The sequence below is a fragment of the Phytophthora parasitica genome (assembly GCF_000247585.1).
Source record: "Phytophthora parasitica INRA-310 unplaced genomic scaffold supercont2.8, whole genome shotgun sequence".
In the NCBI taxonomy this organism is placed as follows: domain Eukaryota; phylum Oomycota; class Peronosporomycetes; order Peronosporales; family Peronosporaceae; genus Phytophthora; species Phytophthora nicotianae.
The window spans coordinates 1,159,153-1,186,287 of NW_008648994.1; the positions used below are offsets into that span (position 1 = coordinate 1,159,153).

The window sequence follows — 27,135 nt, forward strand, 5'->3', positions numbered from 1 at the left end:
ACAGATTGGGACTCTACATGTAGCAAGGCTCCAACCCCTGCCGAGCGAAGCGAAGGTGGGCTTTGCGTAGTAGTGGGGCGAGCTGGAACAGCGAGCTCCACGGGTTGGGACCAACCATGCCCATCCGCCCGCAAAGTGGGCGGCACTCGGCTAGTCTACCAACAGTAGGCGAGTCCGGTATCTGTCTGTGTGTCCGTCCGTGTGTGTGTTCAACGTCTCAGCGCATAAACCTAAGGGTTTGCCTTGGCTACACCACTCTTTTGCATGCAATATCACCCATCGTGTAACCTACCCCTACCTTCTCGAATGAGTCCAGGAATAAGTAAATTACAAATATAGCCCACTAACGGTCACGCTTTTCTGCGACATCCCTATTGGTCAATTTAGCGAGCTCCACGGGTTGGGACCAACTAGACGAGTACCGCCCGCTTTGCGGGCGGTACTCGTCTAGTTCAATACTATCATAGATTGAAATTTAAGTGTAATCATCTCAAGTAGAATATTTCCCGGCAATTTTTTAAAATTTTTGTTCTGTATCGGATATTGGAAACCCATGCCGCCAGGCAGAGGCGCTGCTTCTAGTGGCTATGCTCAACCTGCTACATTCAATTGTGACACAACAAGTGTGGATTGGGAGACCTCTTGGCCAGTAATAGCGCGAATTCCGTATCTTAAAGTGCGGCAAGTACAAAGGCGTCAGTTGTGATCGCTGCTGCACCGTGCTCAAGCGAGTTCAGCCTTGCTGCGGTTTAAACAACCTCGTATCCATATTATTATAAAAATTACGACGAGTCCTTACGTTTTGGTGGCTAGAGGCAACAAAGCTACTTCAGGTAAGTCGGTCTGCATGGAATCAAAAGGTTCGGCCTGTTGATGGAATGCTGCGTGAGTGCCCTAGGCTTCACCAAAGCTCGAATCGAACACGACGCAATGAGAGACACGGATATAATATCAACATCGATCTTGGTGTCTGGCAGAAAAAAAGAATTACTTCATCGGATTGAGCTTTTTCAGATTGATTGCCAAATGAAGCGAGATCAAGCGTAAAAACGCAATACCCTGGCTAGGTAAATATTGTGATTTCCGTCCAAATTTGCCGGTTTGGGTCTGTTTGAGGAGCGGAAGATCAATCGTCCACATACAAACCCAAGTCATTAGTAGACCCGCACGTCCACATGTCATGATCTTATTTCGTACTTAAGCGGGTCAGTATACGGAATTGTATACGCTGGGCGATTTGGTGGAGGTTCATTCAAAGAACCGCCCATGGAAATTTTGAGTAGAACTCACAATGCAATTGTATTGGATTACTCATTTTGTCGATTAAAATACATGCATCGTAATCTGTGGTGACATTCGTGCATACATCAAACCAATAGTGCCCAGAATTAAGTTTTACTTAACAAATTCGACCACGCTGGGACCAATGCACGAAACAGCCTTATTAACAACAGATACTGGATATGTAGTACCATCTAACTTTGCTGGAGTAATTAGTGCTTAGATTTCAACAAGACTGCAACCTGGACTATAAAATGTTACTTGTTCATAAATTAAAGGAGACGTAGTTGAATACAACCGAGACAACTGGTTGATTGCTGCGCTTGCGTTGCTTGCACAATCGGAGTAGGAAAGTAGCAGGTTGCTGAGCAATGGCAGAGCTGGATGAGCCTCCCGATAACTAGGCCTTATCAGCCGGAGGTTGCATTGTAAGCAATTTGCTTCTGCTTGCGGTTGGCAGAGCGGTGCCACTCCATTCCTGGTTGATTTAAAAAAAAATACTTTCAGGGCTATGCATTTCCTACGTATTAGTTCTATTATTGATCTACATACCGGAATGATCGGACCCAAATCGACATCCTCAGTTTCCCAGCTGAGAACTTTGTGGACGGCTGGAATCATATGGTCGATCACGAACACGAGCGCAAAGGTGATCTGACCCAGAACGGTATCTCCCAACTCCATCGGAGTGTGTGACTTGTACAGCATTCTCTTGGTATTTTCTCTTCTTGGCCTTCTTCGTCTTGGTCTGAATGGCGCAAATTGGAAATTGAGTCGTGAAGGCAGCCATTTTGCCAACTTGCACCGTCCTGCAACATAGAAGTGATTAACAGCAACTTCAGCTTGCGAAAAAGCTCTTGCGTTCTGAAACAAGTGGAAAAAAAAACAAAGTTGAAGACCAGCAAGTCACTCGCGTTCAAATTGAAAGGGTAGGCCACGTGGTACAGTCAACATCAACATGATCTTGGTGATGATGCGGCAACACCATCGACACAGGTGTAGGTTTCGATCCATGCTGGATCATTCCTGTAGCTGGTATTACTTGTATAGTGGCGGTATGCGCTATAGCGTTGGCAAGATGAGACAAAGGACCTTCTTCAACGTACAGCAAAGACCGGGTCCTGGCGCCACCACGTTGGCGGGAATTCGTTTTAGCGGTGGTTGGCCAGTGGCGGTGCCGTCTCGTGGGCTACAATATCATTGGCCGGTGATGTTTTCACGGTAAGGTATACTGTGTAACGTGCTTTGCATGAACGCAAACAGCCATTCCTAAACGATCTAAAAGACCATATAGGTTATATTTCTCGATTCACGACCGATAGTATCCATACCAGTGACTTGAAGTGAGGATTGTAAGTTGCTCATCAATTGACAGACTGTGTGTCGATCTGCGAGATGGATCCAATGCGACGTGTCTGGCCTCGTCGCACCCGTAGCAATCCACGATCGTGTTTATCCCATTCTGTTTCGTCAACACTTTCACCTAACAATTTTATTCTACAACGTACGAACGCAGGGTGTAGCAAAAGCGAAAACCAACAGCTTCAATACTGAATATTCATATGCACCTAACAAAAAATGACAAACTAAAGCAATCGGCGCACGTTGAAGAAGAATCTTTGTCGCGTCAGGCCTACTCAATGGCGTCACGCCACACGCAGGCTATGGAACCACCATTAAACTCAAAGTGCAGGCGACGCAATCATAAATCGCACCCCCATGGTGTCTTTGCAGCAGTATCAACCGCCAACGATCGTGTTGTGTAGGGGAAAAAGCTTTCTCAATATCTCATCAATCTGCGCAAGCTGAAGTTGATGTCCGCCGTGTTACACAGATGTGGCGTCGAACGTCCCGCAAAGTAGCCTCTATGTTGCGGGACACTCGCGACTGCAAAAGAACGCCCGCGATAAACTTCAATAAGGGCGTAGCCTCAGTTACCAATTTTCATCAAGACCAACAAGGCTCGGAAAAGAAAGCACTACTCGAAGGTAATGCTGTACAAGCCACACACGTCCATGGAACTCGGGGACGTGGTGCTAGGCCAGATCACATGCGCGCTCGTGTTTGTATTCGGCTACATGATCCCCGCCGTGCACAACATCGTCAGCTGGGAGACGGACCTCAGTCCCATCGTCCCGGTAAACAAAGCTGCACTATTAATTTAATGTTGCTGAGAGAGAGAGAGAGAGAGAGAGAGAGAGAGAGAGAGAGAGAGAGAGTTTAACGACACGGTTTTGTGGCAATTACAGGAATGGGCTGGAGACGTTAGGTCGACCAGCAACAACAAGATGCTCGCCTCCCAGCCCCACGCCCATCTATAATAGCTCACGAAGAATATCGAAGCCCCTCGATTGCTTCTGAATGCGCTCCCGGCTTGACCACCAACACAAGACGAGCGCAGATCAAGCATATTTTCTCAATTTTCATTTAAAACCGTACACAAACTTCTTTAATTTATATACAAAAAAATACAGCTTTCTTCGCTCTCCCGAACAGCAACTACTTCTTCTCCGAAATATAAAGTTCTGCAAACCTAATATTGAAGCTAGGAAAACCAGCCAATCATCGCTTTCATAGTCATGGCACATTGTACCATTTAAAGTACCACCATAATGGTACCACCGTGACCTTTGGTACCACCAAAATGGTACCATCGTGACCTTTGGTTGGCGGCCAGCCGACTTGAAGCCATCCGTCAAACCGACGTCTACCACAAACATCAAGATGACCGACACCGCCGGAGTGAAAGTGAACGCTGCGACCATCGCCGAGCCCTTCAGCTTGGCCGTGCGCCAGTACATTGAGCAGGACATGGGCGGCGTGGGTCCCAAGCTCGTGGGTTTGCTGGCTCACGGCGACCCTGCCGCCAAGAAGTACGCCGAGTGGACAGGCAAGGCCTGTGCGCGCGACGGCATCCGCTACGAGCTGCGTGAGGTGCCCAAGGACGAGTTGCTGGAGGCTCTGGAGAAGGCCAACAACGACCCGGACGTGCACGGTATCCTCGTGTACTACCCGTGCTTCGGTGCCTTCCCGAGCTTCTTCGGTGGTACCATGGACGACTTTTTGCGCGACAGCATCAGCATCAAGAAGGACGTGGAAGGACTGTGCCAATTCTACCGCGGCAACTTGTACCGCAACATCCGCTACGTAGACGATGAGAAGACGCAAAAGTGCGTGTTGCCGTGCACGCCCTTGGCTATTGTCAAGATCCTCGAACACCTTGGCATTTACGACAAGACCAAGCCTGCTGGCGACCACCTGGCTGGTGTTAACATCACGGTTATTAACCGTAGTGACATTGTCGGCCGCCCGTTGGCTGCTATGCTGGCGAATGACGGCGCCGACGTGTACAGCGCTGACATTGACTCGCTGTACCTGTTCCGTCGCGGCAAGCTCATCCCGAGCGAGGAGACGCAGGAGACGGCGTGCAAGAAGTCCCGTGTCATCATTACCGGCGTCCCGGTCAAGAGCTACAAGCTGCCGCTTGAGTGGGTGAGCGAAAACACCGTCATCATCAATGTCGCGTCCTTCAAGAACGTGGACGAGGCTGAGCTGCTCAAGATCAAGGGCGTCCAATACGTGCCGCTTGTGGGCAAGGTCACGGTCGCTATGCTCGAGCGCAACCTGCTGCGTCTGTATGAGAACTTCCACTGGAAGCCTAAGAAGGTCTGGCAGTAAGAGTGCTCGATGAGGCTAGAGGCACCGTAACGAAGCGCTAAAATACAGTACCCTTTTCCCCGTTACGGTGGGATTATTGTAAGTTCCGTATATTTGGGTACACTAACTCCATCCAGGTTTCCCTAGCGCTATTCATCCTGTAAGCGCTCAAATTATCTCTACATGCACTGTGCTAGACGCTGCAACCTCATTCCGGTCGTTCACGGCTTGCACTTCGAACTTGTGGGGCCCCACGCCCAGTCCACGGAATAACATATTGCCATCGTCCACGTAGGTCTTCTCCAGATACACTTTACCGTCAACGTGCACGACCAACTTTTGTACATTCACAGCGCTGTACTCGAGTATAATAGACTGATGCTGCTCGAAGACAGCACCGTTCACAGGTGACGTAAGCGTTATGTGCACTCCATCCTCACGAGAGGGAGCTGGTGGCTTTCGAACGTATGCATCTTGCTTGTATGTCTTGAGTTCTTCGATTAAACCAGGAATCGGTATAGTAACTTCAAGATCGAGTTTAAACAACTCGTTCTCGTCATCCTCGCGAGTAAATTTTCTTAGTGGAATGGGAAAGTGTACAGTACGATTGATTGCCTCCGCACCATTGTCATCGTCCTGAAGTGCAAGAAATCCGATTTCCGACGTGATAATTTCGTCATCCAGAGATACTTGGTAGCGAAATACCTCCGCTCCATACAAATGTAACGCCTCGGTTGGAAAATTGACAAGTTGCCACTCGAATGAAACCCCTTGCGGAGTGATAAAAGAGTTCTCCACGGGGTTCACGATACGAACGGAAACATTCGAGATGTCGTATGCGGAGTACAGCTCCTCGTAGTCCGGTAAAGGGAACACTAACGGATGGAAGAAACTGTAAACACATGCAACAAGGTACGCGACCAACACAGTGGCAACGCAGCCCACAAAGAATAACTCTTCCAACACCGGATCGCTACCATCTCGGTCCTTGGTCTCCGTCACCAACCGTTTGCTCTTTACCACCGCTCGATTTGACTTAGCCACGGGTTTAGAGCTCTTCGTTGCCTTAGGTACTCTTTTCTCTTCCTGTTGGACCTCATCACCCGAATCTACAGTTGCTGGATCAGTGCAGTCGTCCTCGTGCTCCGCCTCCGCAATGCGATTGTTCTGGTCTTCCAGGCTGCGTTTCAATTCCGGATCTTTCGTGCAAATCTCTTGGTCGGTCGCCTCCCGATGCCGAATGTCTACAAGATTGCCGTCATCTTCCGACTCGCACGAGGTGGTGGCGTCCCAGTCGCTGTTGTTGCTGCCCTCTGCTGTTGCACTGACGTCGGAGTGTGGCTCCACGTCGCTGTCGGAAGCGGGCTCCAGCGCTGGAAGATCGTCTTCAGCCGCAGCCTCATCTCTCGATACAACAGTGTTGTGCTCGATTGCGTCCAACGACGGCATGGAGCCCAGCAAGAAGGCTAGCACTGGGTCGTCTTCCTTGTCACTCATTTGTGTCAATGATCGACAAGCGGATCTTTTCCACAGAAGGAAAAATTGCCAAAGGTCGTGAAGAACTCCACTAAGTGCGAGGCCATGATGTCGAATAGTTTCTGAAGTGACTATGGGGCCGATTGCCTTGTCAAGCACAGCGAGCCACACGTTTGTTTAGTGAATTCCATATCGGTGCAGCTAGGTTCTTCTTTTCGCTGGATCCGCGAATGGATTTCGGTCCGTTCTCGCGTGATTCTTCGGCAATTATGGCTGGTGACGCACCATCTTCGACTAATGGTGGCGGCGGTTGTGAAATAGGCACACCCAACAGCAGAGCTGCATTATCGCAGCATGGTTTCGTCCGCTGCTGCTCTGTTATGGTGTTGCTTGGTCCACCGCGCTCCGGACGGCGTTACAGCGAGACCGGTTGGTTCACTAACTGGGTGTTCACACTGAAGAAGAACGTACCTATAAGCCATTTTTATGAGTCAACAATTTCAAAAATTACGAAATAAAGTCGGAAGCTCTCTGACTCAGAAGAAAAAAAAACAAATTCCCCAAAATGAGTACTATTTCCACCCAAAGTACCCATTCCTTGACACCGTCATGTCGCGGGAACAGAAGGTGTTTCGGAGGCAGCCACTCTTCCTTTTCCCCTGCCACTTCCGACTCTGTAACATTTCCAGTTCCTTCTTCTCGCAGTCATGGCGAGCGGGCAGTCGGTGTTCAAGGGTGCGTTAGGCTGGGACGACTGGATCTGGTGGGTGGCCATTGGCTGCGTGGCGCTGCTCATCCTCTTGCTGCTGGTCTGCTGCTGCGTCTGCATGCAGCGCGCCAAGCGCAAAGGGCACGAGGAGGCAATAGCGGCCGTACAGGCTCGTCAACGGCTCACACAGGAGCGCGAGCGCGCCGAGCAGGAGCAGCAGCAGCGCTATCAACAGGCACAACAGGCCAGTGGATCGGCCAACGGTTACCAACCGCCGGCTTACGGCTACTCGAAACAGGTCACGGCCGTGCCATTGGCACCTCCACCGAACCGCAAAAACCTCGGCCCACAGGTGGCGGCCAATGGCTACCGTGAGAATTCGTCGCAACTACACAACCAGCAATTTGCCAAGCCGTATCCGCCGCTGCCAGCGCAACAGGAGGCAGGGCAGGCACCGAACCAGGAACGGCAGTACCAGGCCCCGCCGAAATGGTACAATGCCGGCAACGCACAGAGCCGCAGTCCACTGAGTCATGGCTACGAAGCCAATGCACCCCGGCTCAGCTCCAGCAGCTTCGGCTACGACACCAATTACCCGGACAGCATGCGCTACGACGACCCGTATCCTACCGGCGGAGGTCCCGACGGAGTTCCGTTCATGTCGGTCACGTCTCCGTCGGCGTCTAAGAGCTTGAAAGCCAACAGGAAAACCGGCGTGAGACTGGGAGCGCCCAATAGTGAACAGGACCAGATCCCTGCACCTGTTGTAGTGCCGAGATACACGCGAGCACCGCCCAGTCCTTCTGAAGCTCGGGCCAGTGCTGGTTCCGGCGCGTCAGGAGACACGCTGCAGGCTCGAATTGACGCCTTGCGGTCAGCGGATAGTAATGACATGGTACACTCACGCATTAGTGTATCCGAGTCGGACGGTCCTTTGAATGTCCACAGACCAAGAGCTTTGAATGCTCAGGAGTCGTACGCTTCAGGCTCGGCACGACGCGGTCTGATGGTGGGTAGTTTGTTGTCTCCTAACTCGTCGGCGGTGCCGGCGTCGCTCTCGTCGCCGTCGGGCTCTTTGGCAAGCGCTCGGAGTTACGAGACGTTCGACCCTGAAGCGTTCGAGAGCGCCAAATCCACTGAACTTGGAGCCGTCCTTACTCACGGCTCCAGTCGGTCCATTGGCAGTGACTATTCCCACGGGCAATTTGAAGACGCCGAGAGTTTTGGTCCTGGCGAACGCAATTTCAAGAACAACGGCAGGAACAGGTCAACGCGGGAGGACAATGTATCGTTCAACAGCCGCGGCTCCGTCGAATTTTGAGCGGGAAAAGGATCAGCTACGTCTTGTCACGGGATGTCAGAAATTACGGCATTTGGCGGTCGAAGGCCAAGTCGTATCATAGTTGCAATGCCGTATCTAATGTTACTCTAGTTTGTGAAGAAACATTTCTCATTTTACCACCATCGAGAGCGTGCACCGCCAGATCCTGTCGATAACGGAGGCAACGCTGCTGCTAAACTGCTGAGTCCTGCACTAAACCCCGATCCAGGTCGTCCATCGTCCGCGTCTACTGCTCTGTTGGTCTGTCGTAGGCCCATACTGTTATTGTAGTTGCTGTAGCTCCCTTCTCCTCGATTGGCAAATGCCAACGTTTGTTGCAAAAATGTATCAAATGCTCCACTTGGCTCCATTGACAACGGTTCCGCACTCTGCAACAGGAAGAAAAATGTGAATAAAAGTATCAGATTCCTCGGCAACTTGTTGCTTACCGATTCGATGCAGGCAACAGCTCTAAACTCCAAAGATCCCATTGCCCCCGTCACTTTAGGTCTATAATTTCTTGGCAACAGATCTTTCTTGTTGCCAATTACGAGTTTTGGCAACTCATGCAGCGTAGGAAAGTCGTGGGTCTTCCCTGTCGACGGCACCACGCAGCCTTTGAGTCTCTGCATGTCACTTAACTCCCTGCTCCAGTTACGTAGATGTTCTCCACTCTTCGCGTTACTTAAGTCATGTACGAAAATTACGCCGTGTACGTCGTGGTAGAAAGCGCCTCGACTGAGTTCGTACTGGCGATGACCCCCAACATCCAGGAATTCCACGAAAACTTCGCGACCCGCGGGGCCCAGAGACGTAAGCAGCACGTGAACGTCACACCCAGTAGTCCACAAAGCCGAAGGCTTGTCAATACCGGTCGGAGTGGGCGAATACAAGCGGCAAATGGCTCGCAACAACGCCGTCTTCCCCACGCCAGAGTCCCCGACTACCAGCACACGTACACTCGGGGTTTCCATATTAATTATGGCAGTCCGGTATCATTTTACTCAAACAAACGACATTTTATTAACCAATCAGAGAAAAGGTTATATTCATTATCATGGGTTTGATACCTTTATTCGCAGATTATCATGGCGGAGGAGTGGGCGTACGAGGAAGCCTCGGACGAGGAGAAGCTGCAGATTGCGCAGCGGTTCTTGCTGGCCAGTCCACCTGGCCAGATCCACGAGGTGCTGCGTGATGTGGCCAAGCTCGTCCCTGCTCATGTTCTACCAGACGCGGCGCTGAGGGGAGCGCTGCATGCTTACAACGTCAAGAATTGCCTTCCCGTTGACGTCCCCGATGCTGATTACAAGGTACAAGGTTTGCAAGTCTTGTTAATGGAAAATACCGCATTTATAAGCCCTGATTCCTAAAAAAAAAAAACATTGTTTTTATAATAGATTTTGATCTGCGAGGAGGGAGAAGTGGACGCTGCTCACTACGTGGACCCCATCGGCAACCGCGTGCTTGGCTTCGACCACATCAAGCAGCAAATTGTGGCGGAAGATGTCGCGGAGATTCCCGAGGACAGAGTCACGGACTTCGAGAAGGAGCGGTAAGAAATTATTATAATTATTATAAATGATCTTCGAATAATTGTGTTATGGCAGTCAGGAAGTGCAGAAGACATTGCAGTCGTATTTGCAATTCGAGTACATGCACGGGTAAGCTCGATTATTATTATGAGATTTTTTTTTATTTCGAAGTAATTTTTATTATTGATGTTGAAGTGGAACGGCCGGTGTGTACATTGTGGGTACGAAGCTGGTGGTGAATTTGTGCACGGAGCGGATCAATCTTCGCAATTTTTGGGGAGGGCGCTGGAATTCCCGATGGGAAGTGGACTTAACGGCCAATCCAGCTAAGGTCAAGGGCACCATCCAGTTACACGTCCACTACTTCGAGAACGGCAATTTGCAGCTGCAAAATTCCAAGGATATCGAAGAGGAGATCACGGTGCAACGTCCGGGTGGTCTGGGTGACGCCATTCTGCGCGTGATGAAGGAAGCGGAGGACGATCTGCAGACCAACCTGGAAGACATGTACATCAACATGTCCGAGGAAACCTTCAAGGAGATGCGTCGTGTGATGCCCGGTTCGTTATTGTCAAAATTGATGTCATTGTCAGTATTTGCTAACTTTTTAATGCATTTTTTAATTCAGTGACTCAAACGAAGATGGAGTGGAGTCTGCATGCCCACCGTACGGCCAAGGATCTTGGACGCAAATAAAAGACAAGAACAACTTACAGAAGCGCGAAATCTAAGTGAAAAAGAGAATAAAAAATGCGAAGAGCGCAACGTGAAACGCGATACAAAAAAAATTGTCACGGGCAGCTTTATTTTTTTCTGTTGAGATTTGAATCTAGCTGCTTGCCTCCAACGCCTCCAGTAACTCGCCTTCGCCTGTTTGGAAGTTGGCGAGTTGCCACGAAAGTTTCCAAATGTGCACAACCCCGTCAGCGTCGCCTGCCGCCAAAAAGTTCCGTTGTCGAGGGTTAAAGTCGAGAGCAAACATTGGGGCTGCAACTGTAGTCTTTGAAGACACCGCTTTGCTGTTGCCACTCCCTGTCTTCGACGTAGCACTAGACCCTGACACTGATCCCGTAATCGGGTCTTTACCGTTTAGAACCAGCACAGGATTGACACGGTCGACTTTGAGATCGAAAACGTAGACGTTCCCATCTTCACTGGCTGCAGCAAACACCATGGGGCGTGTACGGGACCACTCAGCCGCATAAAGATACGCTGACGAGGGCGATACCTCGAAAGAAAGCAGCAATTCACGCTGCATCGTTGAGTAAACACGCGTGGTTCCATCTGCCGATGCAGTTAAGAAAATACTCTTCCGGAATGGTGAGAAGCTCACGTCGTACACTGGAGAGGTATGAGGTTCGAAGACAAAGTCCATTGCACTTGGGAATATCGTCGTGGGGTCTAGTCTGGCTTCGTATACTGTAGCCAATGTCACTTCCTTACTGCGTTTAGCGGATGCATATGCCTCCACCTGTCGACGTGCAGCGGGGATCTTCGAGGCTGGGAGTTTACTAACTAGTCGTGCGGCTGTAGCTGTCCACTTCTTGTCGCCTTTAAAGTCCGAAGAACGGACATTTGCTGCAGCTTTAGCGAAACATCGAGCGACAACTCCACCTTCCGAGCCAACGACGAATGCACGACTGGCCTTGTCGGTACTACTGAAGGCCAATGCTTTGCCACCGATCACTGGGGAACGCGTTTCGTCGCTGCTGCCTTTACTTCCATAACCTCCAATACCTTGTGGTAACTGCATGACGTAGCCTTCAACAGGGAATGCAAGCTTGTCTTTGACTCGCCAGAAGAGGATTTTGCCATCACCACTCACACTTGCAATCTACAACAAAAGAAGTATTAGGAAAGTGATTATTTAGTGGAGATTAAGGAGATCCTTACGTTGTAGTCGGCGGTTTGGATATCGTAGACCCAGGCGACTTTGGTAACGGGTTCGCGGTGGAAGTAGTCCCCGATGCCTGACGAGTAGAATTTATACTCAGCTGGCTCCATATCCCACACGAAGACTTCTCCGTTGAAGGAACCAGCGGCGACGACGGATGGGTTTTGAGGGTGGAAGGCCACGCACATGAGCCCGCTCTGTTAGGTGCAATTTTAGTGTGCGAACTGCAATCTGACACAAGCAATTATACTTACCGAAGTTTCAAGGACAAGTGAAGGTTTCTGTTGGTTGAGGTCACTTTGGAACACATTCCACAGACAGAGAGTGGAGCGATAGTTGCACCAGCCGGAGTGATCGAAGCGTCCATAAGCTACCGCGATGACCGATCCTGTTGCATTCCAGGATACACCTGTGCACGACAGTCGCAATGAAGATGAAGGTTTAGTGTCATTTGCTGTTGCAGTGCCTTGTTGCGGCTGGAAATACGTGTCGTAGTCGAATTGCAACCGGAAAAGTTTGGTGATATCCTTCTCCTCGGACTCTTCCAAGTATCGTTCCAAACCTGTGAACGAGTGAGCATCAGTAAAAAAATGCTCATCAAAGTGAAATAGAAGAGTTGTGTACCACTGAAGCAGGAGCTGGTTGTTCCGTTCTTTGCCATTTCTCGTAGCATGAGACTCCCGACATTTTGCAGACACTCCGCCACTTGACGTTGGGTTTCTTCTTGAGTATCAGAAGTTGCGTCTTTGCCTTTGCCTCTGGTCGGTGGCTGTTGCGTTTGACCCGTTTGAGTGGAGCTCGAGACGCTCTCGTTCTCCGTCTGAGCTTCGCAGTCGAACATCTCGATCTCAAGCGTTTGGGCGTAAACCTCCACTACAGTCTTGGTCTGCTCCGCCTCAAAGCTCGCACTCCCCAGCGTCACGTCCTGGAACATTTTGTCTGCTTATCTTGGAAATGGCAAATATCCATTCGCGTCTTTTCGTGGCAAAAAAAAATACTTCTTTTTTTTTCATGCAAACTGGCAAATTATTTGCCTCAAGTTCACACTTGCAACATTCGCATCAAGTATCATGAAAAAATGTTGCTTGTACTTTTTTGCTTATCGTTTGTGCATATACCTAGTCAAAATGCACGCCCTACCACGACGGAGTGGCCGCGTCGCCACAACCTTCGCCACAGCCGACACCGCCCGAAGAAATGACCTTGGGGGCCTTGCCACGCATGGCGGCACGGAACAGATCCGCCTTGTGCTGCTTGAAGAGCGTCTTCAGACCGCCGCCGTTGAGGAACGCCTCCTCAAGCTGCGTCAGCGAGAAGGCCACCTGGTGGTCCTTGACACTCACCACTCGGTTGCGCAAATCCACGGTAACTTCCTCACCTTCCGCGGCCAGTTGATGGAACTTTTCATCCGTCACGACAATACCCAGCAGCGCGTTGTTCGGCTGGTTACGCGCGTAAATGTAGGCAAACGACTTGGCAATCACGGCCTGGACGCCCACAGCCTTAAGGCAAATCGCGGCCTCTTCACGAGACGAACCACTGCCGAACGCCGTGCCGGCCACAATGATGTTAAAGCCCTCCCGAACCTTCTGCGGGAACTCGGGACGCACATAGGCGAACGACTTGGCAGCCAGCACGTCCAGCTCTGTCTCGCACTCAGGAGGCCACAACGGGGACGATTTGTTAAGACCCATGAACTGGGCCGGGATCACGGCGTCTGTGTCAATATTGTCGCCGAATTTCTGCACTTTGCCGCTGAATTTGGGCGGCAAAGCGGCCTCCAATTCCGCAACAGCGGCCTGTTCCTTGGCCTGCTGGATGCTGTCCTCATCGTCACCCGAAGCGAGCACCGGCTTGGGCTCCGTCACCGTGTACGACTTGGTCGTCTTGGCCGGTGACGGCGTCGACGAGTCCGGCTCCACCCAGTTACGGTAGCGGTCAAAGTCCTCCTTGTTGATCTTCTCCAGGTACGGCAAAGGGTCCACCACCTCCATATCGAAGCTGGAGGCGGCCACCACAGCCGCCGAACTCAAGTTCCCGATTGATCCTTTACCCATACGGTTCCGGAAGTTGCGGTTCTGACTGGAAAGCCACACCTCGCCTTCCCCAGCCACGTCGGCACCAATACCGACGCAGAAACTGCAACTCGGTACGCCGACGGTAAAGCCTGCTTCTTCGTAGATGCGGATAAGACCCAGTTCTTTAAGACGGTCGATGATCTCCAGACTACCGGGGGTGACACGGCGTTTGCCGTTGGCTGACGGACGCTTGCCCTCCAGCATGGCTTGTTGCAACACCATAGCGCCCAGGATCAAGTCTTCCTGGGTAGTAGTGCAGGCGCCAATGAAGCATCCGTCCAGCGTCATACCGAGTTTCTCCTGTACGCTCACACAGTTGTCGGGCGACGGGTACAGAGCGATCAAAGGCTTGACATCTGCCAGGTTGATCACATGGTGAGCGGCGTAGTTGCAGCCCTCGTCAGGCTCGAAGAACAGAGCCTCGTCGAAGTGAGATTCACGTGCTTCTAGCACACGCTGAGTGATGGTATCAGCCTGGAACACGCCGGCAATGCCACCGAACTCGGTACTCATGTTAGCGACGGCAAAGCGAGCGTCGTCTGACAAGTACTTGAGGCCTGCGCCGCCGTAGTACACGGCACGCTCAAAGGCGACTGTGTTGCGTTTCAGCTCTCCGAGAATGTGGAGAATCACGTCCTTGCCGCCGATACCGAAGCTCGGGGCGCCTACGAACTCAATGTAGCACACTTCGGGCACCTTGAACCACGTCTGACCCGTGACCAGCGGCATAACGACGTCGCCAGCGCCCAGACCGGCAGCAAACGCACCCATGCCGCCGGCACTGCACGTGTGGCTGTCAGCGCCAATGACGATCTGGCCGGGTTGCGCGCGCTTGCGAGCGAACTCGGTGTGCATGATGGTGGTGTTGGCAGGCTGGAAGTCCGTGAGCCCGTGGGTCTTGGCGAAGTTGGTGGACATTTCAATGAGCGCCTTCTGCTTGGGCAGGTGGTTCACACGCGGGTCCACAGTGTGGTCCAGAGCCAGCCAGAAGCGGTCGGGACGGTGCAGAGGCGGCCGCCCGATGGCCGCGTGCATCGTGTCCATGGCCTGGAACGTCAGCTCGCTGGCAATGGTCCAGTCCGCCTTGACGCACAGCACGTCACCTACACGCACGTAAGGCTGCGTGAGGCCTACTGCGTGGTGGCACAAGATCTTCTCGATCACGTTCATCGGAGGAGCGGACGCCATTGTCTCGGCCGGACTAAAGTCTAGGAATGAAGCGAGTCCCGGTGGTGCGGTGCAAAAATGGCAGAGGTGGATATTGAGATACTTGATATCTGTGGAGTTTTGGTACAGTTGTTTGATGGAATAAGGACTTTTCAATAAGAGAGAGGTTTGAAATAGTATTTTTAAGATGTCGGAGATTGAGATTCTTTGTATCTTGTTAAAGTCGATTCGTTGGGAGGCATCAACTTCGATAGGTGTTTGCGCATACGTGGCTATCGACGTGTTGATGGAAATGCTGAGGTTCATAGGACGCGCTCGTGGGTTGTTGGCAATGTCTTCGCCGCTGCGCAGTGCACCGCGTAAAGCTTTGCAAAGCCTTCGCTTGTATTCAAGCAACGGCATTGTCCATGTTGATGCAGATTACGAGTAATCAACGTGGGCTTACTGCACCAGAGCTGTCCATTCCTACGGCTCGTCATTTGGGTAAACAAGTCGGAGATCGTTGCGGATTTTGTCCATGATCTTCATGATACCAAGCGACTCAGCGTGGGAATACTCGCTGCACTCAATGTGGTTGCTTCGGATGGCCTCCGTGACAGCCTCTGCCTCGTACAAGAAGCCCGAGTGGTGGTCACTCGGCGTCGGCCAAGGAAAACGTGACGTTTTCTTGCCGCTCTCGTACGTGACGACCGAGATCTCCATAGTCGCGTGCGCTGGCGGGTGGATGAAGATCCGTCCTTTGGTGCCACTGATCGTCACAGTCTCACTGATCCTCGCGAGTGTCGAGTACTCCAGCGTGGCGAAGCGCTGGCCACTGTACTCAAGTGTGATGGAGTTGTATACATCCACCCCTTGCTCGTTAAGTTTTCCGGCCGATGTGATCTTCTCCGGCTCGAATCCGAACACCATCGTGGCAGTTGCCAACACGTAGATACCGATATCCAGCAGACCACCACCGCCCAGTTCCTTCTTCCAGATGCGGTCGTTGTCAGCTTTGAACGGCACTCCGAAGGCTGAGTGTACATGATGCACGTCGCCAATGCCGCCTTCGTCGATAATTTGGCGCACATAGCGAATTGCAGGGAAGAATCTCGCCCACATGCCTTCCATGAAGAAGAGATGCTTCTGCTTCGCTAGTGCGACGACCGCTTCGGCCTCTTTCGCGTTCATGGCCATGGGTTTCTCTACCAGCACGTGCTTGCCGTGGCTTAGAGCCAACTGCGCGAGCTCGCAATGCGTCGGGTGGATCGTGCCGATGTACACGACATCTACCTCTGGGCTGGAGCAAAGTGCGTCGTACGAGTCGTACGCATGAGGAATATCTACATGACAATAATAATTGTTAACTTTTTTTAGTTTTTTTTCACAATGAAAAAGAAAATAGTTAGACACATACCGTGCTTGATGGCAAATTCTTGCGCTTTATCCAGCGAACGTGCTGCACAAGCGTGGAAAATGGCAGTTTTCAGTGGCTTTGCATTGCTGGCGAACGTGTGGGAGATGCGCCCGCAACCGAGAATGCCCCAGCGCAAAGGAGTGTTGGTCGCCACCATGAGTGTAGCAAATGCAACAGAAAGGAGAATGATGTGGCAAAGCCAATGGCAAAAAAAAACGTGTAATCAGGTATCATTTCCACTTGGAATGTTTTGTGGTTGAAGTATTGCGCTACGAAATTGCAACTTGCAAAAATGTTTCCTAGGCGTCTGCAGGGTAAACAAGGTCAATGTCCTTGCGGATCTTGTCCATAATGGTCATGATCCCGAGCGATTCATCGAGCGAGTACTCTTTGGCTTCGAGTTGCTTAGACTGAATAGCATTCGTCACTGCTTCGCCCTCGTGGAGGAAACAAGAGTACCCGTCGTCTGCCTTGGGCCACGGAAACTTCGTCGTCGTCGATTCTTCTTTTCCTGGTCCAGAGCTGCGAATGATGGACACTTCCGAAGCAACATGAGCTGGCGTGTGGATGAGGATACGGCCAGTAGTTCCAGAGATCGTGACGGTCTCACTGAGTTGAACCAGCATCGAATACTCGATCGTGGCGAAGCGATTGGCGCTGTAACGCAGCGTCACTGAGTTGTGAACGTCCACACCGCCATCGTTGAGTGTACCAGCCGACGTGACCTTCTCAGGCTCCGTGCCAAACACCATCGTCGCAAAGGCAAGAGGGTAAATGCCGATGTCAAGCAGACCGCCTCCTCCCAGTTCATTATTCCACAGACGAGCTTCGTCCTTGGGGAACGGGTACCCGATCTCGGCGTGAACGTGGCGAACTTCCCCAATCTCGTTGTCATCCAGTAGTTTACGAACGAACCGAATGCTCGGGAAGAATCGCGTCCACATGCCTTCCATGAGGAAAAGTTTCTTCTCTCGAGCCAATGCAATGAGCGAAGCTGACTGCTTCGCGTTCATTGCCATTGGCTTCTCGACGAGAACGTGCTTGCCATGGTTTAGAGCCAACGTTGCGTGTTCGCAATGCCACGGGTGAAGAGTTCCGATGTACACGACGTCAACTTCCGGGTCTGAGCATAGCGCCTCGTACGAGTCGTAGGTACGAGCAACACCTGCAGATACAAAAAAATATTCTCAGTCAGTATTAAACGAGATACAAGCAAGATCCATAGCACTCACCGTGTTCGCTGGCGAACTTTTGCGCGTTTGCCAGCGATCTGGCTGCGCAGGCTTGCAACGTCACGGTATCCAAGTCCTTGATGGCTCCAGCGAAAGCGTGGGAGATTCGACCGCAGCCAAGAAATCCCCATCGAAGAGGTGAATCGGTCATGATTAATTGGAGAGAAGGTTGAAGCTGGTCGCTTCAAAAGTACAAGTGGCGATACCGATTTACGAGGTCGGTCGCTGGCAAGAAATCTTACAAACCCGACAGATTGATTCGTGGTTGAAGAGGAAGGGCGATCTGTGGATCAGCCACAGCTGAATCATGCTGACAAATCCTCGCGGCAACGCGTAAAAGTTTTTCACGCAAAGCCGAACAACTCGACCGCCCCCAATTTAAAAAACTGTTTAAGTGAACAAATAAGCTTGTTGACAATCCCATTTCCAGATACATGCATGGTTCCATTGTGAACAGGAAGTCAAAGCGGTGGTCACCAGCAGTAACGCTTAGTCAACAGTTGCATGCATGTTCGCATTCGCAGCAGTTGGACTGCAGCAGTGTGAGTCTCCTGCTAAGTTACACAGAGTTGTCGTTGAAACATGATCATGAAAACATACCAAGAGACTGAAGCAAAATCTTCCGCTGAGACGAAATGTAGGCATGATCAGCCGACAGCCAGTGCTGATTCAAGCATGAGACCCGATTACAGCTTGTCCGACGAGCTACAATCGGGACAAGTTGTCACGAATCATGTCATCCCTCGTGAGCCACGACTCGCGTCGCCCACGTGAATGATGAGTGGTTTTACGTTGTGGAACTCACGATTTTGCCAACGGTTATAAGCCACAATCCATTTTTTCCCTACAAATCTCAGGGCTATTTATTTTATCTGCTATGACAAAGTTTGTCCTTCGATTCACATTTTGCGTCATTTTGATCTTTTCCGCTTGGATCACAAGTATCTCGCCATGACCAACTCGACCTCTCTCCGCTGGGGCTTCCTCGGCTGCGGCCGCATCTCGGCGGACTTCGCCAGCGCCATGAAGTCGCTGGACAACGTCGTGTTCCAGGCCTGCGCCGCGCGTTCGCTGGCCAGCGCCCAGAAATTCGCAAAGGAGCACGGTATCAATCAAGCTTACGACTCGTACGAGGCTCTGGTCTCAGACCCCGACGTGGACGTCGTGTACATTGGCACGCTGCACCCGTCGCACTACGAGCACACGGTGCTGGCTCTGAACCACGACAAGCACGTACTGGTGGAAAAGCCCATGGCCATGAACCTCGCCCAAGCGACGGCCGCCATCGCCCTCGCCCGTGAGAAAAACCTCTTCCTAATGGAAGGAATGTGGACGCGATTCTTCCCTTCCATTCGCCACGTGCGTCAACTATTGGCGGACAAGGAGATCGGCGACGTGCACCACGTGCACGCGTCCTTTGGCATCAAATTTGCCGCTGACAATGCCCGAATGTGGCACAATGAACTCGGCGGCGGAGGCCTCCTGGACATCGGTATCTACCCATTGGCTTTTGCCACAATGGTGTTTGGTGCCAAGCCTGATAAGGTTACGTCAGCTGGCAAACTAAATGATAATGGGGTCGACATTTACAACTCGATTACGCTCGAGTACAGCGACTCGCGCTTCGCTACGGTCGAGTACACGATGTTGGCCGACACGGACGAGACTGTCACCATTTCTGGCAGTAAAGGACGCATCCACTTGCCAGCGCCCGCCCACACGGCGACGGAGGTGCGTGTGGTTAAATATCTTGAGGACGGCACGCAGAAGGAGAGCACGTCGCAGTTCCCGTGGCCGACGCCTGCTGCCGGAGTTTCGTTTAACTACGGCGGCTCGGAGGGGTTCCGCTATGAAGCGGAGACCGTGATGAAGGCCATCCAGAGCCAGCAGACCGAGAGCAAGGAGTACTCGCTGGACGAATCGCTCCAGATTATGACCATTATGGACAAGGTGCGCAAGGATTTGGGCCTCGTCTACCCCGCGGACGCCAAGTAGGGCCTTTGCAGTGGCACTTCCTCGCAAAACTGGCATTATTCGAGATAGTGGTGCAAATCTGTAGCTCTGGAGTTGCGAATTTGTCAATGCAAAAAAAAAAAAATGCGTTTTTTTAACTTCAAATTATTTTTGCTAATTGTTTTTTTTTATGGCAGTCCAGTGGCGGTAAATATCGCAAAGCAGCTTCAACCACGAATCAGATTTAACGTCCAACTTGAAGTTATTCGCGACAAGCATTGCGTTTCGATGGTGTCTCCGGGTCGAAGATTTCAACCGGATCCGTCCATTTCTGCATTTGCTTTGAGGACAACGAGAAGAATCAATGGGCGCCGACTCGCAAGTTCCGCTTCGCTGGGGGTTCATCGGCTGTGGCAAAATTGCCAATGATTTCGTCAATGCTTTGAAAGGGATGGCCGGCGAGACCGCGAGGCTGTCGGCTTGTGCAGCCCGATCGCTTGAAACTGCACAGCAGTTTGCTAAAACTCACGGTGTGTTCATCAAGGGCGGTGAATGAATGTTTTAATGTAGCTAATCGAATCGCATCTCTATTTTTTTTTTGCAGGCTTTGCTCACGCGTACGGCTCATACGAAGAGCTGTGCGAGGACCGAGACGTCGATGTGGTATATATCGCCACCATTCACCTCGTGCACTTCGAACAGATTACACTGGCGCTAAATCATGGCAAGCACGTGCTGGTTGAGAAACCCATGACAATGAACGCCAAGCAGACGGCATCAGTGGTTGAATTGGCCAAGACGAAAAAGCTTTTCCTCATGGAAGGTATGGCAAAAAAAAAAAAAATTGTGGCAATCTTTTCGTTGTTGCCATAACTAATTGCAATTTTTTGCCATTATTTCCAGGTGTGTGGACACGCTGCTTTCCCTTCCTGAAGTTTGTGCGGCAACTACTATCTGAAGGAAACATTGGTGATGTTCACCACGTCCACGGAGATATCGGCATCCCGTACGTGAACTCCAAGAACGAAGCGAACTTTCGCAGTTCTTCGGGTGATGGAGCGCTGCTCGGTATCGGAATCTACCCCTTGTCGTTCGTGACGATGGTGTTCGGTACGGAGCCGTTGAAGATCACTACCACTGGCAAAACCAGCTCGGGTGGGGCCGATATATACGGCTCGGCCACACTCGAATACAGTGGCAATCGGATCGGCACCATAAATTTCACGGCTTTGGCAACTCTGGGCAACTCTGTCACCATCACGGGCAGCAAAGGCAGAATTTGCATCCCGGCTCCTGCTCACTGTGCCACAGAGGTCACCGTCACCCAGTTCCTCGAAGATGGCACGCAACAAACCAAGACGATGCAATTTCCGTGGCCAACCCCGTCAACGAACATTGCTACACCGTTCAATTATCCGGGATCGGAAGCTCTTGTCTACGAAGCGGAGACGGTCACCAAGGCAATTGGTAGTGGACAACTACAGTGCGAGGAGTACCCACCTGAGGAGTCCTTGGCTATCGCGAAGTTCATGGACGAGATCCGAGGGGCTATTGGAGTAGTCTACGCAGCCGACTCGGCGCATTAAACTCCCGCTGGCTCGACTCCAGTGGCGTTGGACAGATCGTTTAAAGTGATTGGAATAATGGTAGTCGTTGCATTTTATCTGTGTGACGCGTAACTCGTGATAACCCCCTGCAAACAACGCTACGCGGTATCCTCTGTGCAAAGTTAGTGAGTCGCAACAACCCGCAAAATATCACCAATTTGGCAACCAAAACACCGCCTTTCGTTTTTTGTTTTTGCGATTTGTTGATAGCAGCTCTGACTCACTAATTTGCCTAAAAGTTATTAATACTAAGATGGAAAAGAGTTTGACTCCTTCGTGTTGACATTTTCTCTCCTAACATCTTCAGCTTAGTTTTGGTGCTCACAATTGTCAGCAACGTACTGGACTTAGCTCACTTTCGTAAAATAATAAAGAAGAATGAGTGCGGTTGTTAACTTATTCTCAAAACGATCAGCACGGTAAGATACTGATTTCTTGCAAGTGCATCAAAGCGGTTTATAGAATATATTTGTTCTGCTTGATCACCACGTTGGTGGTCAGCAGTATGCGTTTTCACTGTTGTGAAACTCGTATGTTTCAGTCGTGATGCTCTGGATCCATAAGATGTCACCAAGGTGCTCTATGCAGACTATGGAGTGTCCTACTTAAACAAAAATAAAAAAAATGATATCTGATAAAGCTGAAACGTCAAATACAGGGTGGTGGGCCTCGAAGCAATAAAGCACCAGTCGACAATTTACTCCGAAGACCACAACCAGCTAAGAATCATGCCAACCATGACCAAGCAATTCTTCGTCGTGATGATTTTGGTAGCTGCTTTATCCTTCATTTCGGCTGCGGAAGACTCGCGGATGCTACGGGGTTCCGTCGTGTTACACAAAACCAACTCGTCATCGTCAACAGACCAAGGATTGATAAGCCCAAGCAAATTAACACAAATCATTGCGAAGCTGAAGACGAGCCGTCGGTGCTTCCGGAGCTTACTCGACGCGGAGAAATGCATCATCCTAACGATGACATCGCTGTGACCGCAACTCAAACAAGTAAGATGTGCCGCTCACGCTAACATTCGATAGCTTAGCAGCCAGAAAAAAATACCACCTCGATTAAAAGTTGGCCTCCGATTGTCAAAACTGCCCGATTTCACTTTTACAACTGCCAACCTCCTGTTCTCACTTGCCACTTTGCAACGTAAAACTCAAGTCCATCGACATCTTCAGCATTCAACATGCGCACCTCGTTTAGTATCACCTTTGCTCTCATTGCTGCCAGCTTCAGCTCTGTTGGCGCAATGGCCAGTGGTGGCCTGCGTGGCGTGAACGACGTCGGATCAGAGGAGCGCAAGCTCGATCAAATCGATGGCTCTGGGTCTGATGATTCGATCATCTGGGTTGAAGGCAGCAAGCCTGAATCAGAGCGCGAATACACAAACTACCATCATGGTCATCAAAAGAAGGTCTGCCAGATCAACTTCCCGAAGAATTGCTGGTACGTCGATATTTTCGACCAGTAAGTTGCAGCAAGAGAGGTCTTTCAAGGCGGATGACTAAAACCATACTGGGGAGTAACGTTCAATGCTGGAGTGAGAATACGGAAGAGAACGCCAGGAGTTAGTGTTCGGATAATTGAGTGTTCTAACTTGTCGATTCTTACGTCAAGCAATGATCGGAGAAGCTTCAACTTTCTCGTCACTATCCCTGACTCCCCCGCTTCAGTGCCTCGATTCACAATCGTCCAACGCGATCTTATTTTTAGGATTTCGTACTTAATCCGTATCTTTAAATCCGATCTCCCCTTCCTAAAAAAAGCCCGTTCATACTCGAAGAGCTCTGCGCTAAGCTTAGCCCCGTGGTGTTGCTGCATCGTCCGTTTGCATCACTTCCGCTTCCCCTCAGAGCGAGCTCAGTCGACGCTGGTCGTGTTCTTCTCCGTCGAATATCCCCCCTCTCAGCCGTGATCTAAGCGCTCAGTAACCATGAAGTGGCTCCGCTCGGCCGAGATGGAGTACATCTCGCTCATTGTGAACGAGGACGCGGCCCACGACTGCGTGCAGAAGCTGGGCGATCTGGGCGTCTTGGAGTTCACCGATCTGAACCCGGAGCTCACGCCGTTCCAGCGCCGCTACGTCAACTACGTCAAGCGCTGCGACGAAATGGAGCGTAAGTTGCGGTACTTTGAGGTGGAGCTGGCCAAGTTCAGTATATCTCCTAAGCCCGCGGGCAGTATCGACCAGTTCCTGGCCGGTTCGGCCGATATCCGCTACGGCTCGCAAGACACGGCGGCCAGAGCTCTGGATACGCTGGAACGACTGCTAGAAGACAAGGAACAGGAGCTTCTGCAGCTCAATTCCATGCACGAGAAGCTCACGAGAGAGTACAACGAACGCAAGGAGCTGCAGGAGATCATCTCACGAGCTGGCGAGTTCTTCGAGATCGAGAGTACGTTTTATTTATTTTGTCTTATTTTTATTATTGTTATATTTAAGTTATTGTCAAATTCTACTGTTATTTTTATCAGTTCCGGAAGTTCAGGCACGCCGCAACTCCCGTACGGCATCCAGATCAGGCTACAGCTTCGTAGAGACATCCCCAGGCACGGCTGCTGGAGAGGAGTCCTCGTCGTTGCGGTTCCGCAACGTCACCGGTGTGGTGCCCGCTGATGAACGGCTTAAGTTCGAGCGGATGATCTTCCGTACTACTCGTGGCAACTGCTTCACGCGCTTCTCGCCCATTGAAGAGCCTCTAGTAGACCCCACCAACGGCCAGCCAGTCACCAAGCACGCCTTCGTCATCTTCTTCCAGTCGACTTTTATCGAAAACAAGCTCCGCAAAATTTGCGACGCCTTCCACGCGAGACTGTACTCTTTGCCGCCCATGGACGACCGTGCTGCCATCGCTCATCTGATCCAGAGCAACGCTGGAGAGCTAAATCAAAGCAGTCACATCTTACGTCGCAATAGAGAGAGCTGTGTGCTGCTGTGTCGCGATCTGGCCGAGACGCTGGAGTCCTGGAAGTGGTCGGTGCTACAGGAGAAGGCCACGTACCATGCACTCAATATGTTCCGAGCTGATGTGAGCGGTATGCTGCGTGCTGAAGGCTGGGTCATTAAAGAAGCGCTGCCAAGTGTGCGTCGTGCTGTCACTCGCGCTCACGCAGCAGCCGACGACAAGTCCATGCCGTCTCTAGTGGATACTGTACCCAAGCCGTGGCCTGTTCCACCCACTTACTTTGAGACCAACAAGTTCACGGATGCCTTCCAGGCCTTCGTGGAGACGTACGGCTGCCCTCGATACCGTGAAGTGAACCCGTCCGTGTTCACGGCCGTGACATTCCCGTTCCTGTTCGGCGTCATGTATGGAGATATCGGTCACGGTCTCTGTGTGCTGCTGTTTGGGTTGTATTTGATTCTAACTGAGCGTAAACTGGAGCAACCGGGCAGTATGGGAGAGATGACGGCGTCGATCTATGGAGGACGCTACATGCTGTTCATGATGGGCGCGTTCGCCATTTACGCGGGTCTCATTTACAACGATTTCTTCTCGTTGCCATTGAATTTATTCGGCTCCAAGTTCGCGTATCCGGATTGTCTGGAATCGCACGACCGCGAGGCCAAATGCGAGGCGCAGTACATGATTGACGGCAAGATGACGTACGTGAACGCCACGGACGTCTCTGCTGGCGACAACGTGTACGCTATGGGTCTGGATCCGGTCTGGAAGACGTCGTCGAACGAGCTATTGTTCTTTAACTCGTTCAAGATGAAGATCTCGGTCATTTTCGGCATTGTACAGATGACGTTTGGTATTTTCCTCAAGGGCTGGAACAACCTGTACTTCCGAGACTACTCGACGTTCTTCTTCGAGTTTGTGCCGCAGATTGTGTTCGCTGTGTCGCTCTTCTGCTACATGATCGTGCTGATTGTCATGAAGTGGAGTATCGACTGGACAGAGCGCATGAAGCACGAAGTGTGTCCCTACAACTTCGCTGGCGAACACACTGGCTGCCGTCCGCCGTCGCTAGTGAACACGCTGATTAACATTGCATTGGCCCCTACCAATGTCGTGGATCCGCTGTACGAAGGCCAGTTGGAGACCCAGCAGACGCTCTTGATGATGGCGTTCGTGTCGGTGCCCGCTATGCTGCTGGTTAAGCCTATTTACTTGAAGATCCAGAACGATCGTACGGCTCCGCCTGTGAGCCACCACGTGGACTTTGACGACGAAGCGGAGGAGCGGCTGGTGTCCCACCACCACGGCAACTCGAGCGGAGGTCACGGGCATGGCGAAGAGTTCGAGTTCGGCGAAGTGGTGATCCATCAGGGCATTGAAACGATTGAGTTTGTGCTGGGAATGGTGTCGAATACGGCCAGTTATCTGCGTCTGTGGGCCTTGAGTCTGGCGCACTCGGAGCTGGCCACGGTGTTCTGGGAGAAGACGATGCTGTCCACCATCAATAGCGACTCGTTCATCGCCATTTTCATCGGCTTTGCAGTGTTCGCAGCCACGACGTTCGGAGTTATTCTGGCCATGGATGTGCTGGAGTGTTTCTTGCACGCGCTGCGTCTGCACTGGGTGGAGTTCCAGAACAAATTCTACAAGGCTGACGGACACAAGTTCCACCCTTTCTCGTTCAAGCAGACGATCAAGGACTCGCAACAGCTCTAACAGTATGACGACTGAGCAAGATCCGATAAAAAAAACTTGACCAGAAACCTGACCAAGAAAGAAAAAAGAGAAATAAGTTGAAGGAGCAGATCGAAGGAGGAATAAATCTGTGGTGCATATGGAAGCGTGTCTTCCCCGTTTATAATAGGAACTTGCTGGCTTTTGAGCATTTGTGTCTTCTTTGTGCAACTTAAGCAGCTTCTCCCTATTGTTTTGTGCAAGGCCTAAGGTTTACTTGGAAGTCTTGGCCGCTTTTCTCTCCAACTCACTGTATGCAATAACATTATATCATTAGTTCTCCGATCTATCTCGTTTATAGTCGATGTAGAGCTTACATTTGCTGGTATTGTTTGCGCAGGTTGCTGCTGGCGCTTAGGTCCTGCACGCGCTCGAGTGCCTTTGTGTCTGCATAAAGGAAACCGGTGCCTGCGCCAATGATTCCGCCTCCAACAATGGCGAGGAATTGCGTGCGTCTTGGGAATGGACCCAGGGCTAGTTTGCAGCGGGAGAAGCAGCAACAGAGTGAGAATTATCGGCAAAAAAAATGAAATCATCGACATGACGCTTGACTACCAGTGACGCCGGCGAGTACAGCGGCGCCCAGTGCGCCTCCAACGCCCGAGCAGTACTCGAGATCGCTCCGTCGTCGGTCATACCAGACCTTCTCCTCCAGTGTGAGGCGCTGCGGGGCGCGGGCGGCATTGGTCTTGTCGGCGGGTGTGGAGCTCATGATGCAGCGTGTGTCTTTGACGCACTAATGTGAGGATGGTGGTGCTGGGCTGTAAAGTTGCGAAAAGAATCGTTAGGCAACATAAGAATTTGTTTTTTTCATGGTTTCGAAATGTACTGGACCGACACTTCAACGCGCTTCTGGCAAGCAAGGCGAAGGTGTTACCAAGTGGTTCTGGCGCAGCACATGGCGATGATATGAATTTTTGAGCATCCTGGCGGTGTTGAGTCATCGCTGGCGCCATGACGAGTATCCCGCTTAGACGAGTTTACCGTGGTGCTGCTTGCATCGCTACAGAGGTTAAGTCCGATGAAACGAAAACTTGGGTCCAGTAGGTAGCATCAATTCCGCTGCATCCTGTAAACATGATGCGACTCGACGTAGAGTTCTGCAAACAGGACGCGCTGGTTATCGTCAATTCTTTCGGTAGTTTGGCCACTTGGCTCTTTCGATTCTTTAGTTGAGGCCAGGAGT

General features: G+C 51.2%; 16 protein-coding genes across 20 annotated transcripts; 8 read left to right on the forward strand and 8 right to left on the reverse strand.

Annotated features, from left to right (window-relative positions):
• Positions 1 to 1,681: 1,681 nt before the first annotated feature.
• PPTG_21790 (hypothetical protein) lies at positions 1,682 to 1,965 on the reverse strand (the record flags this gene model as incomplete). Its single annotated transcript, XM_008899975.1, has 2 exons — positions 1,682 to 1,759; positions 1,834 to 1,965. 2 exons carry the CDS (start codon positions 1,963 to 1,965, stop codon positions 1,682 to 1,684), a joined length of 210 nt encoding a protein of 69 aa, XP_008898223.1.
• Positions 1,966 to 3,208: 1,243 nt separating this feature from the next.
• On the forward strand, positions 3,209 to 3,814 carry PPTG_05911 (hypothetical protein). Its single transcript, XM_008899650.1, has 2 exons — positions 3,209 to 3,419; positions 3,531 to 3,814. Exons 1-2 carry the CDS (start codon positions 3,273 to 3,275, stop codon positions 3,600 to 3,602), a joined length of 219 nt encoding a protein of 72 aa, XP_008897898.1. The 5' UTR covers positions 3,209 to 3,272; the 3' UTR covers positions 3,603 to 3,814.
• Positions 3,815 to 3,952: 138 nt separating this feature from the next.
• PPTG_05912 (hypothetical protein) lies at positions 3,953 to 5,028 on the forward strand. Its single transcript, XM_008899651.1, has one exon. The coding sequence runs from the start codon at positions 4,006 to 4,008 to the stop codon at positions 4,957 to 4,959; it is 954 nt and encodes a 317-aa protein (XP_008897899.1). The 5' UTR covers positions 3,953 to 4,005; the 3' UTR covers positions 4,960 to 5,028.
• Positions 5,010 to 6,902, reverse strand: PPTG_05913 (hypothetical protein). Its single transcript, XM_008899652.1, has one exon. The coding sequence runs from the start codon at positions 6,433 to 6,435 to the stop codon at positions 5,107 to 5,109; it is 1,329 nt and encodes a 442-aa protein (XP_008897900.1). The 5' UTR covers positions 6,436 to 6,902; the 3' UTR covers positions 5,010 to 5,106.
• Positions 6,903 to 7,018: 116 nt separating this feature from the next.
• PPTG_05914 (hypothetical protein) lies at positions 7,019 to 8,881 on the forward strand. Its single transcript, XM_008899653.1, has one exon. The coding sequence runs from the start codon at positions 7,122 to 7,124 to the stop codon at positions 8,442 to 8,444; it is 1,323 nt and encodes a 440-aa protein (XP_008897901.1). The 5' UTR covers positions 7,019 to 7,121; the 3' UTR covers positions 8,445 to 8,881.
• On the reverse strand, positions 8,314 to 9,418 carry PPTG_05915 (hypothetical protein; the record flags this gene model as incomplete). The annotated part of the gene is made up of 2 exons (XM_008899654.1): positions 8,314 to 8,833; positions 8,894 to 9,418. The coding sequence occupies 2 exons, from the start codon at positions 9,416 to 9,418 to the stop codon at positions 8,579 to 8,581; spliced, it is 780 nt and encodes a 259-aa protein (XP_008897902.1). The 3' UTR covers positions 8,314 to 8,578.
• Positions 9,419 to 9,442: 24 nt separating this feature from the next.
• PPTG_05916 lies at positions 9,443 to 10,779 on the forward strand. 2 transcript variants are annotated; one of them, XM_008899656.1, is made up of 5 exons: positions 9,443 to 9,764; positions 9,845 to 9,999; positions 10,055 to 10,108; positions 10,175 to 10,539; positions 10,608 to 10,779. In XM_008899656.1, exons 1-5 carry the CDS (start codon positions 9,702 to 9,704, stop codon positions 10,673 to 10,675), a joined length of 705 nt encoding a protein of 234 aa, XP_008897904.1. In that variant the 5' UTR covers positions 9,443 to 9,701; the 3' UTR covers positions 10,676 to 10,779. The 2 variants fall into 2 exon arrangements, with proteins under 2 accessions (XP_008897904.1, XP_008897903.1); XM_008899655.1 differs by having other exon boundaries at positions 9,443 to 9,757.
• Positions 10,752 to 12,847, reverse strand: PPTG_05917. 2 transcript variants are annotated; one of them, XM_008899658.1, is made up of 5 exons: positions 12,498 to 12,847; positions 12,360 to 12,435; positions 12,128 to 12,282; positions 11,873 to 12,070; positions 10,752 to 11,813 (listed from the first exon to the last, which is right to left on the reverse strand). In XM_008899658.1, the coding sequence occupies exons 1-5, from the start codon at positions 12,558 to 12,560 to the stop codon at positions 10,809 to 10,811; spliced, it is 1,497 nt and encodes a 498-aa protein (XP_008897906.1). In that variant the 5' UTR covers positions 12,561 to 12,847; the 3' UTR covers positions 10,752 to 10,808. The 2 variants fall into 2 exon arrangements, with proteins under 2 accessions (XP_008897906.1, XP_008897905.1); XM_008899657.1 differs by having other exon boundaries at positions 12,128 to 12,435.
• A 55-nt stretch (positions 12,848 to 12,902) lies between these two features.
• PPTG_05918 (hypothetical protein) lies at positions 12,903 to 15,216 on the reverse strand. The gene has a single exon (XM_008899659.1). The coding sequence runs from the start codon at positions 15,137 to 15,139 to the stop codon at positions 13,010 to 13,012; it is 2,130 nt and encodes a 709-aa protein (XP_008897907.1). The 5' UTR covers positions 15,140 to 15,216; the 3' UTR covers positions 12,903 to 13,009.
• Positions 15,217 to 15,253: 37 nt separating this feature from the next.
• Positions 15,254 to 16,717, reverse strand: PPTG_05919 (hypothetical protein). Its single transcript, XM_008899660.1, has 2 exons — positions 16,515 to 16,717; positions 15,254 to 16,440 (listed from the first exon to the last, which is right to left on the reverse strand). Exons 1-2 carry the CDS (start codon positions 16,669 to 16,671, stop codon positions 15,584 to 15,586), a joined length of 1,014 nt encoding a protein of 337 aa, XP_008897908.1. The 5' UTR covers positions 16,672 to 16,717; the 3' UTR covers positions 15,254 to 15,583.
• A 16-nt stretch (positions 16,718 to 16,733) lies between these two features.
• PPTG_05920 (hypothetical protein) lies at positions 16,734 to 18,557 on the reverse strand. The gene is made up of 2 exons (XM_008899661.1): positions 17,747 to 18,557; positions 16,734 to 17,679 (listed from the first exon to the last, which is right to left on the reverse strand). Exons 1-2 carry the CDS (start codon positions 17,895 to 17,897, stop codon positions 16,814 to 16,816), a joined length of 1,017 nt encoding a protein of 338 aa, XP_008897909.1. The 5' UTR covers positions 17,898 to 18,557; the 3' UTR covers positions 16,734 to 16,813.
• An 89-nt stretch (positions 18,558 to 18,646) lies between these two features.
• PPTG_05921 (hypothetical protein) lies at positions 18,647 to 19,864 on the forward strand. Its single transcript, XM_008899662.1, has one exon. It carries the CDS (start codon positions 18,698 to 18,700, stop codon positions 19,739 to 19,741), a length of 1,044 nt encoding a protein of 347 aa, XP_008897910.1. The 5' UTR covers positions 18,647 to 18,697; the 3' UTR covers positions 19,742 to 19,864.
• Positions 19,865 to 20,035: 171 nt separating this feature from the next.
• On the forward strand, positions 20,036 to 21,559 carry PPTG_05922. Of its 2 annotated transcripts, XM_008899663.1 has the most exons (3): positions 20,036 to 20,229; positions 20,304 to 20,522; positions 20,603 to 21,559. In XM_008899663.1, the coding sequence occupies exons 1-3, from the start codon at positions 20,064 to 20,066 to the stop codon at positions 21,283 to 21,285; spliced, it is 1,068 nt and encodes a 355-aa protein (XP_008897911.1). In that variant the 5' UTR covers positions 20,036 to 20,063; the 3' UTR covers positions 21,286 to 21,559. The 2 variants fall into 2 exon arrangements, with proteins under 2 accessions (XP_008897911.1, XP_008897912.1); XM_008899664.1 differs by having other exon boundaries at positions 20,036 to 20,522.
• Positions 21,560 to 22,495: 936 nt separating this feature from the next.
• On the forward strand, positions 22,496 to 22,780 carry PPTG_05923 (hypothetical protein; the record flags this gene model as incomplete). The annotated part of the gene is made up of 1 exon (XM_008899665.1): positions 22,496 to 22,780. One exon carries the CDS (start codon positions 22,496 to 22,498, stop codon positions 22,778 to 22,780), a length of 285 nt encoding a protein of 94 aa, XP_008897913.1.
• Positions 22,781 to 23,030: 250 nt separating this feature from the next.
• PPTG_05924 (hypothetical protein) lies at positions 23,031 to 26,111 on the forward strand. Its single transcript, XM_008899666.1, has 2 exons — positions 23,031 to 23,705; positions 23,785 to 26,111. The coding sequence occupies exons 1-2, from the start codon at positions 23,243 to 23,245 to the stop codon at positions 25,929 to 25,931; spliced, it is 2,610 nt and encodes an 869-aa protein (XP_008897914.1). The 5' UTR covers positions 23,031 to 23,242; the 3' UTR covers positions 25,932 to 26,111.
• On the reverse strand, positions 25,952 to 27,134 carry PPTG_05925. 2 transcript variants are annotated; one of them, XM_008899668.1, is made up of 4 exons: positions 26,788 to 26,986; positions 26,505 to 26,705; positions 26,267 to 26,423; positions 26,010 to 26,199 (listed from the first exon to the last, which is right to left on the reverse strand). In XM_008899668.1, the coding sequence occupies exons 2-4, from the start codon at positions 26,659 to 26,661 to the stop codon at positions 26,163 to 26,165; spliced, it is 351 nt and encodes a 116-aa protein (XP_008897916.1). In that variant the 5' UTR covers positions 26,662 to 26,705; positions 26,788 to 26,986; the 3' UTR covers positions 26,010 to 26,162. The 2 variants fall into 2 exon arrangements, with proteins under 2 accessions (XP_008897915.1, XP_008897916.1); XM_008899667.1 differs by having other exon boundaries at positions 25,952 to 26,199; positions 26,505 to 27,134.
• Between the last annotated feature and the right edge of the window lies 1 nt (position 27,135).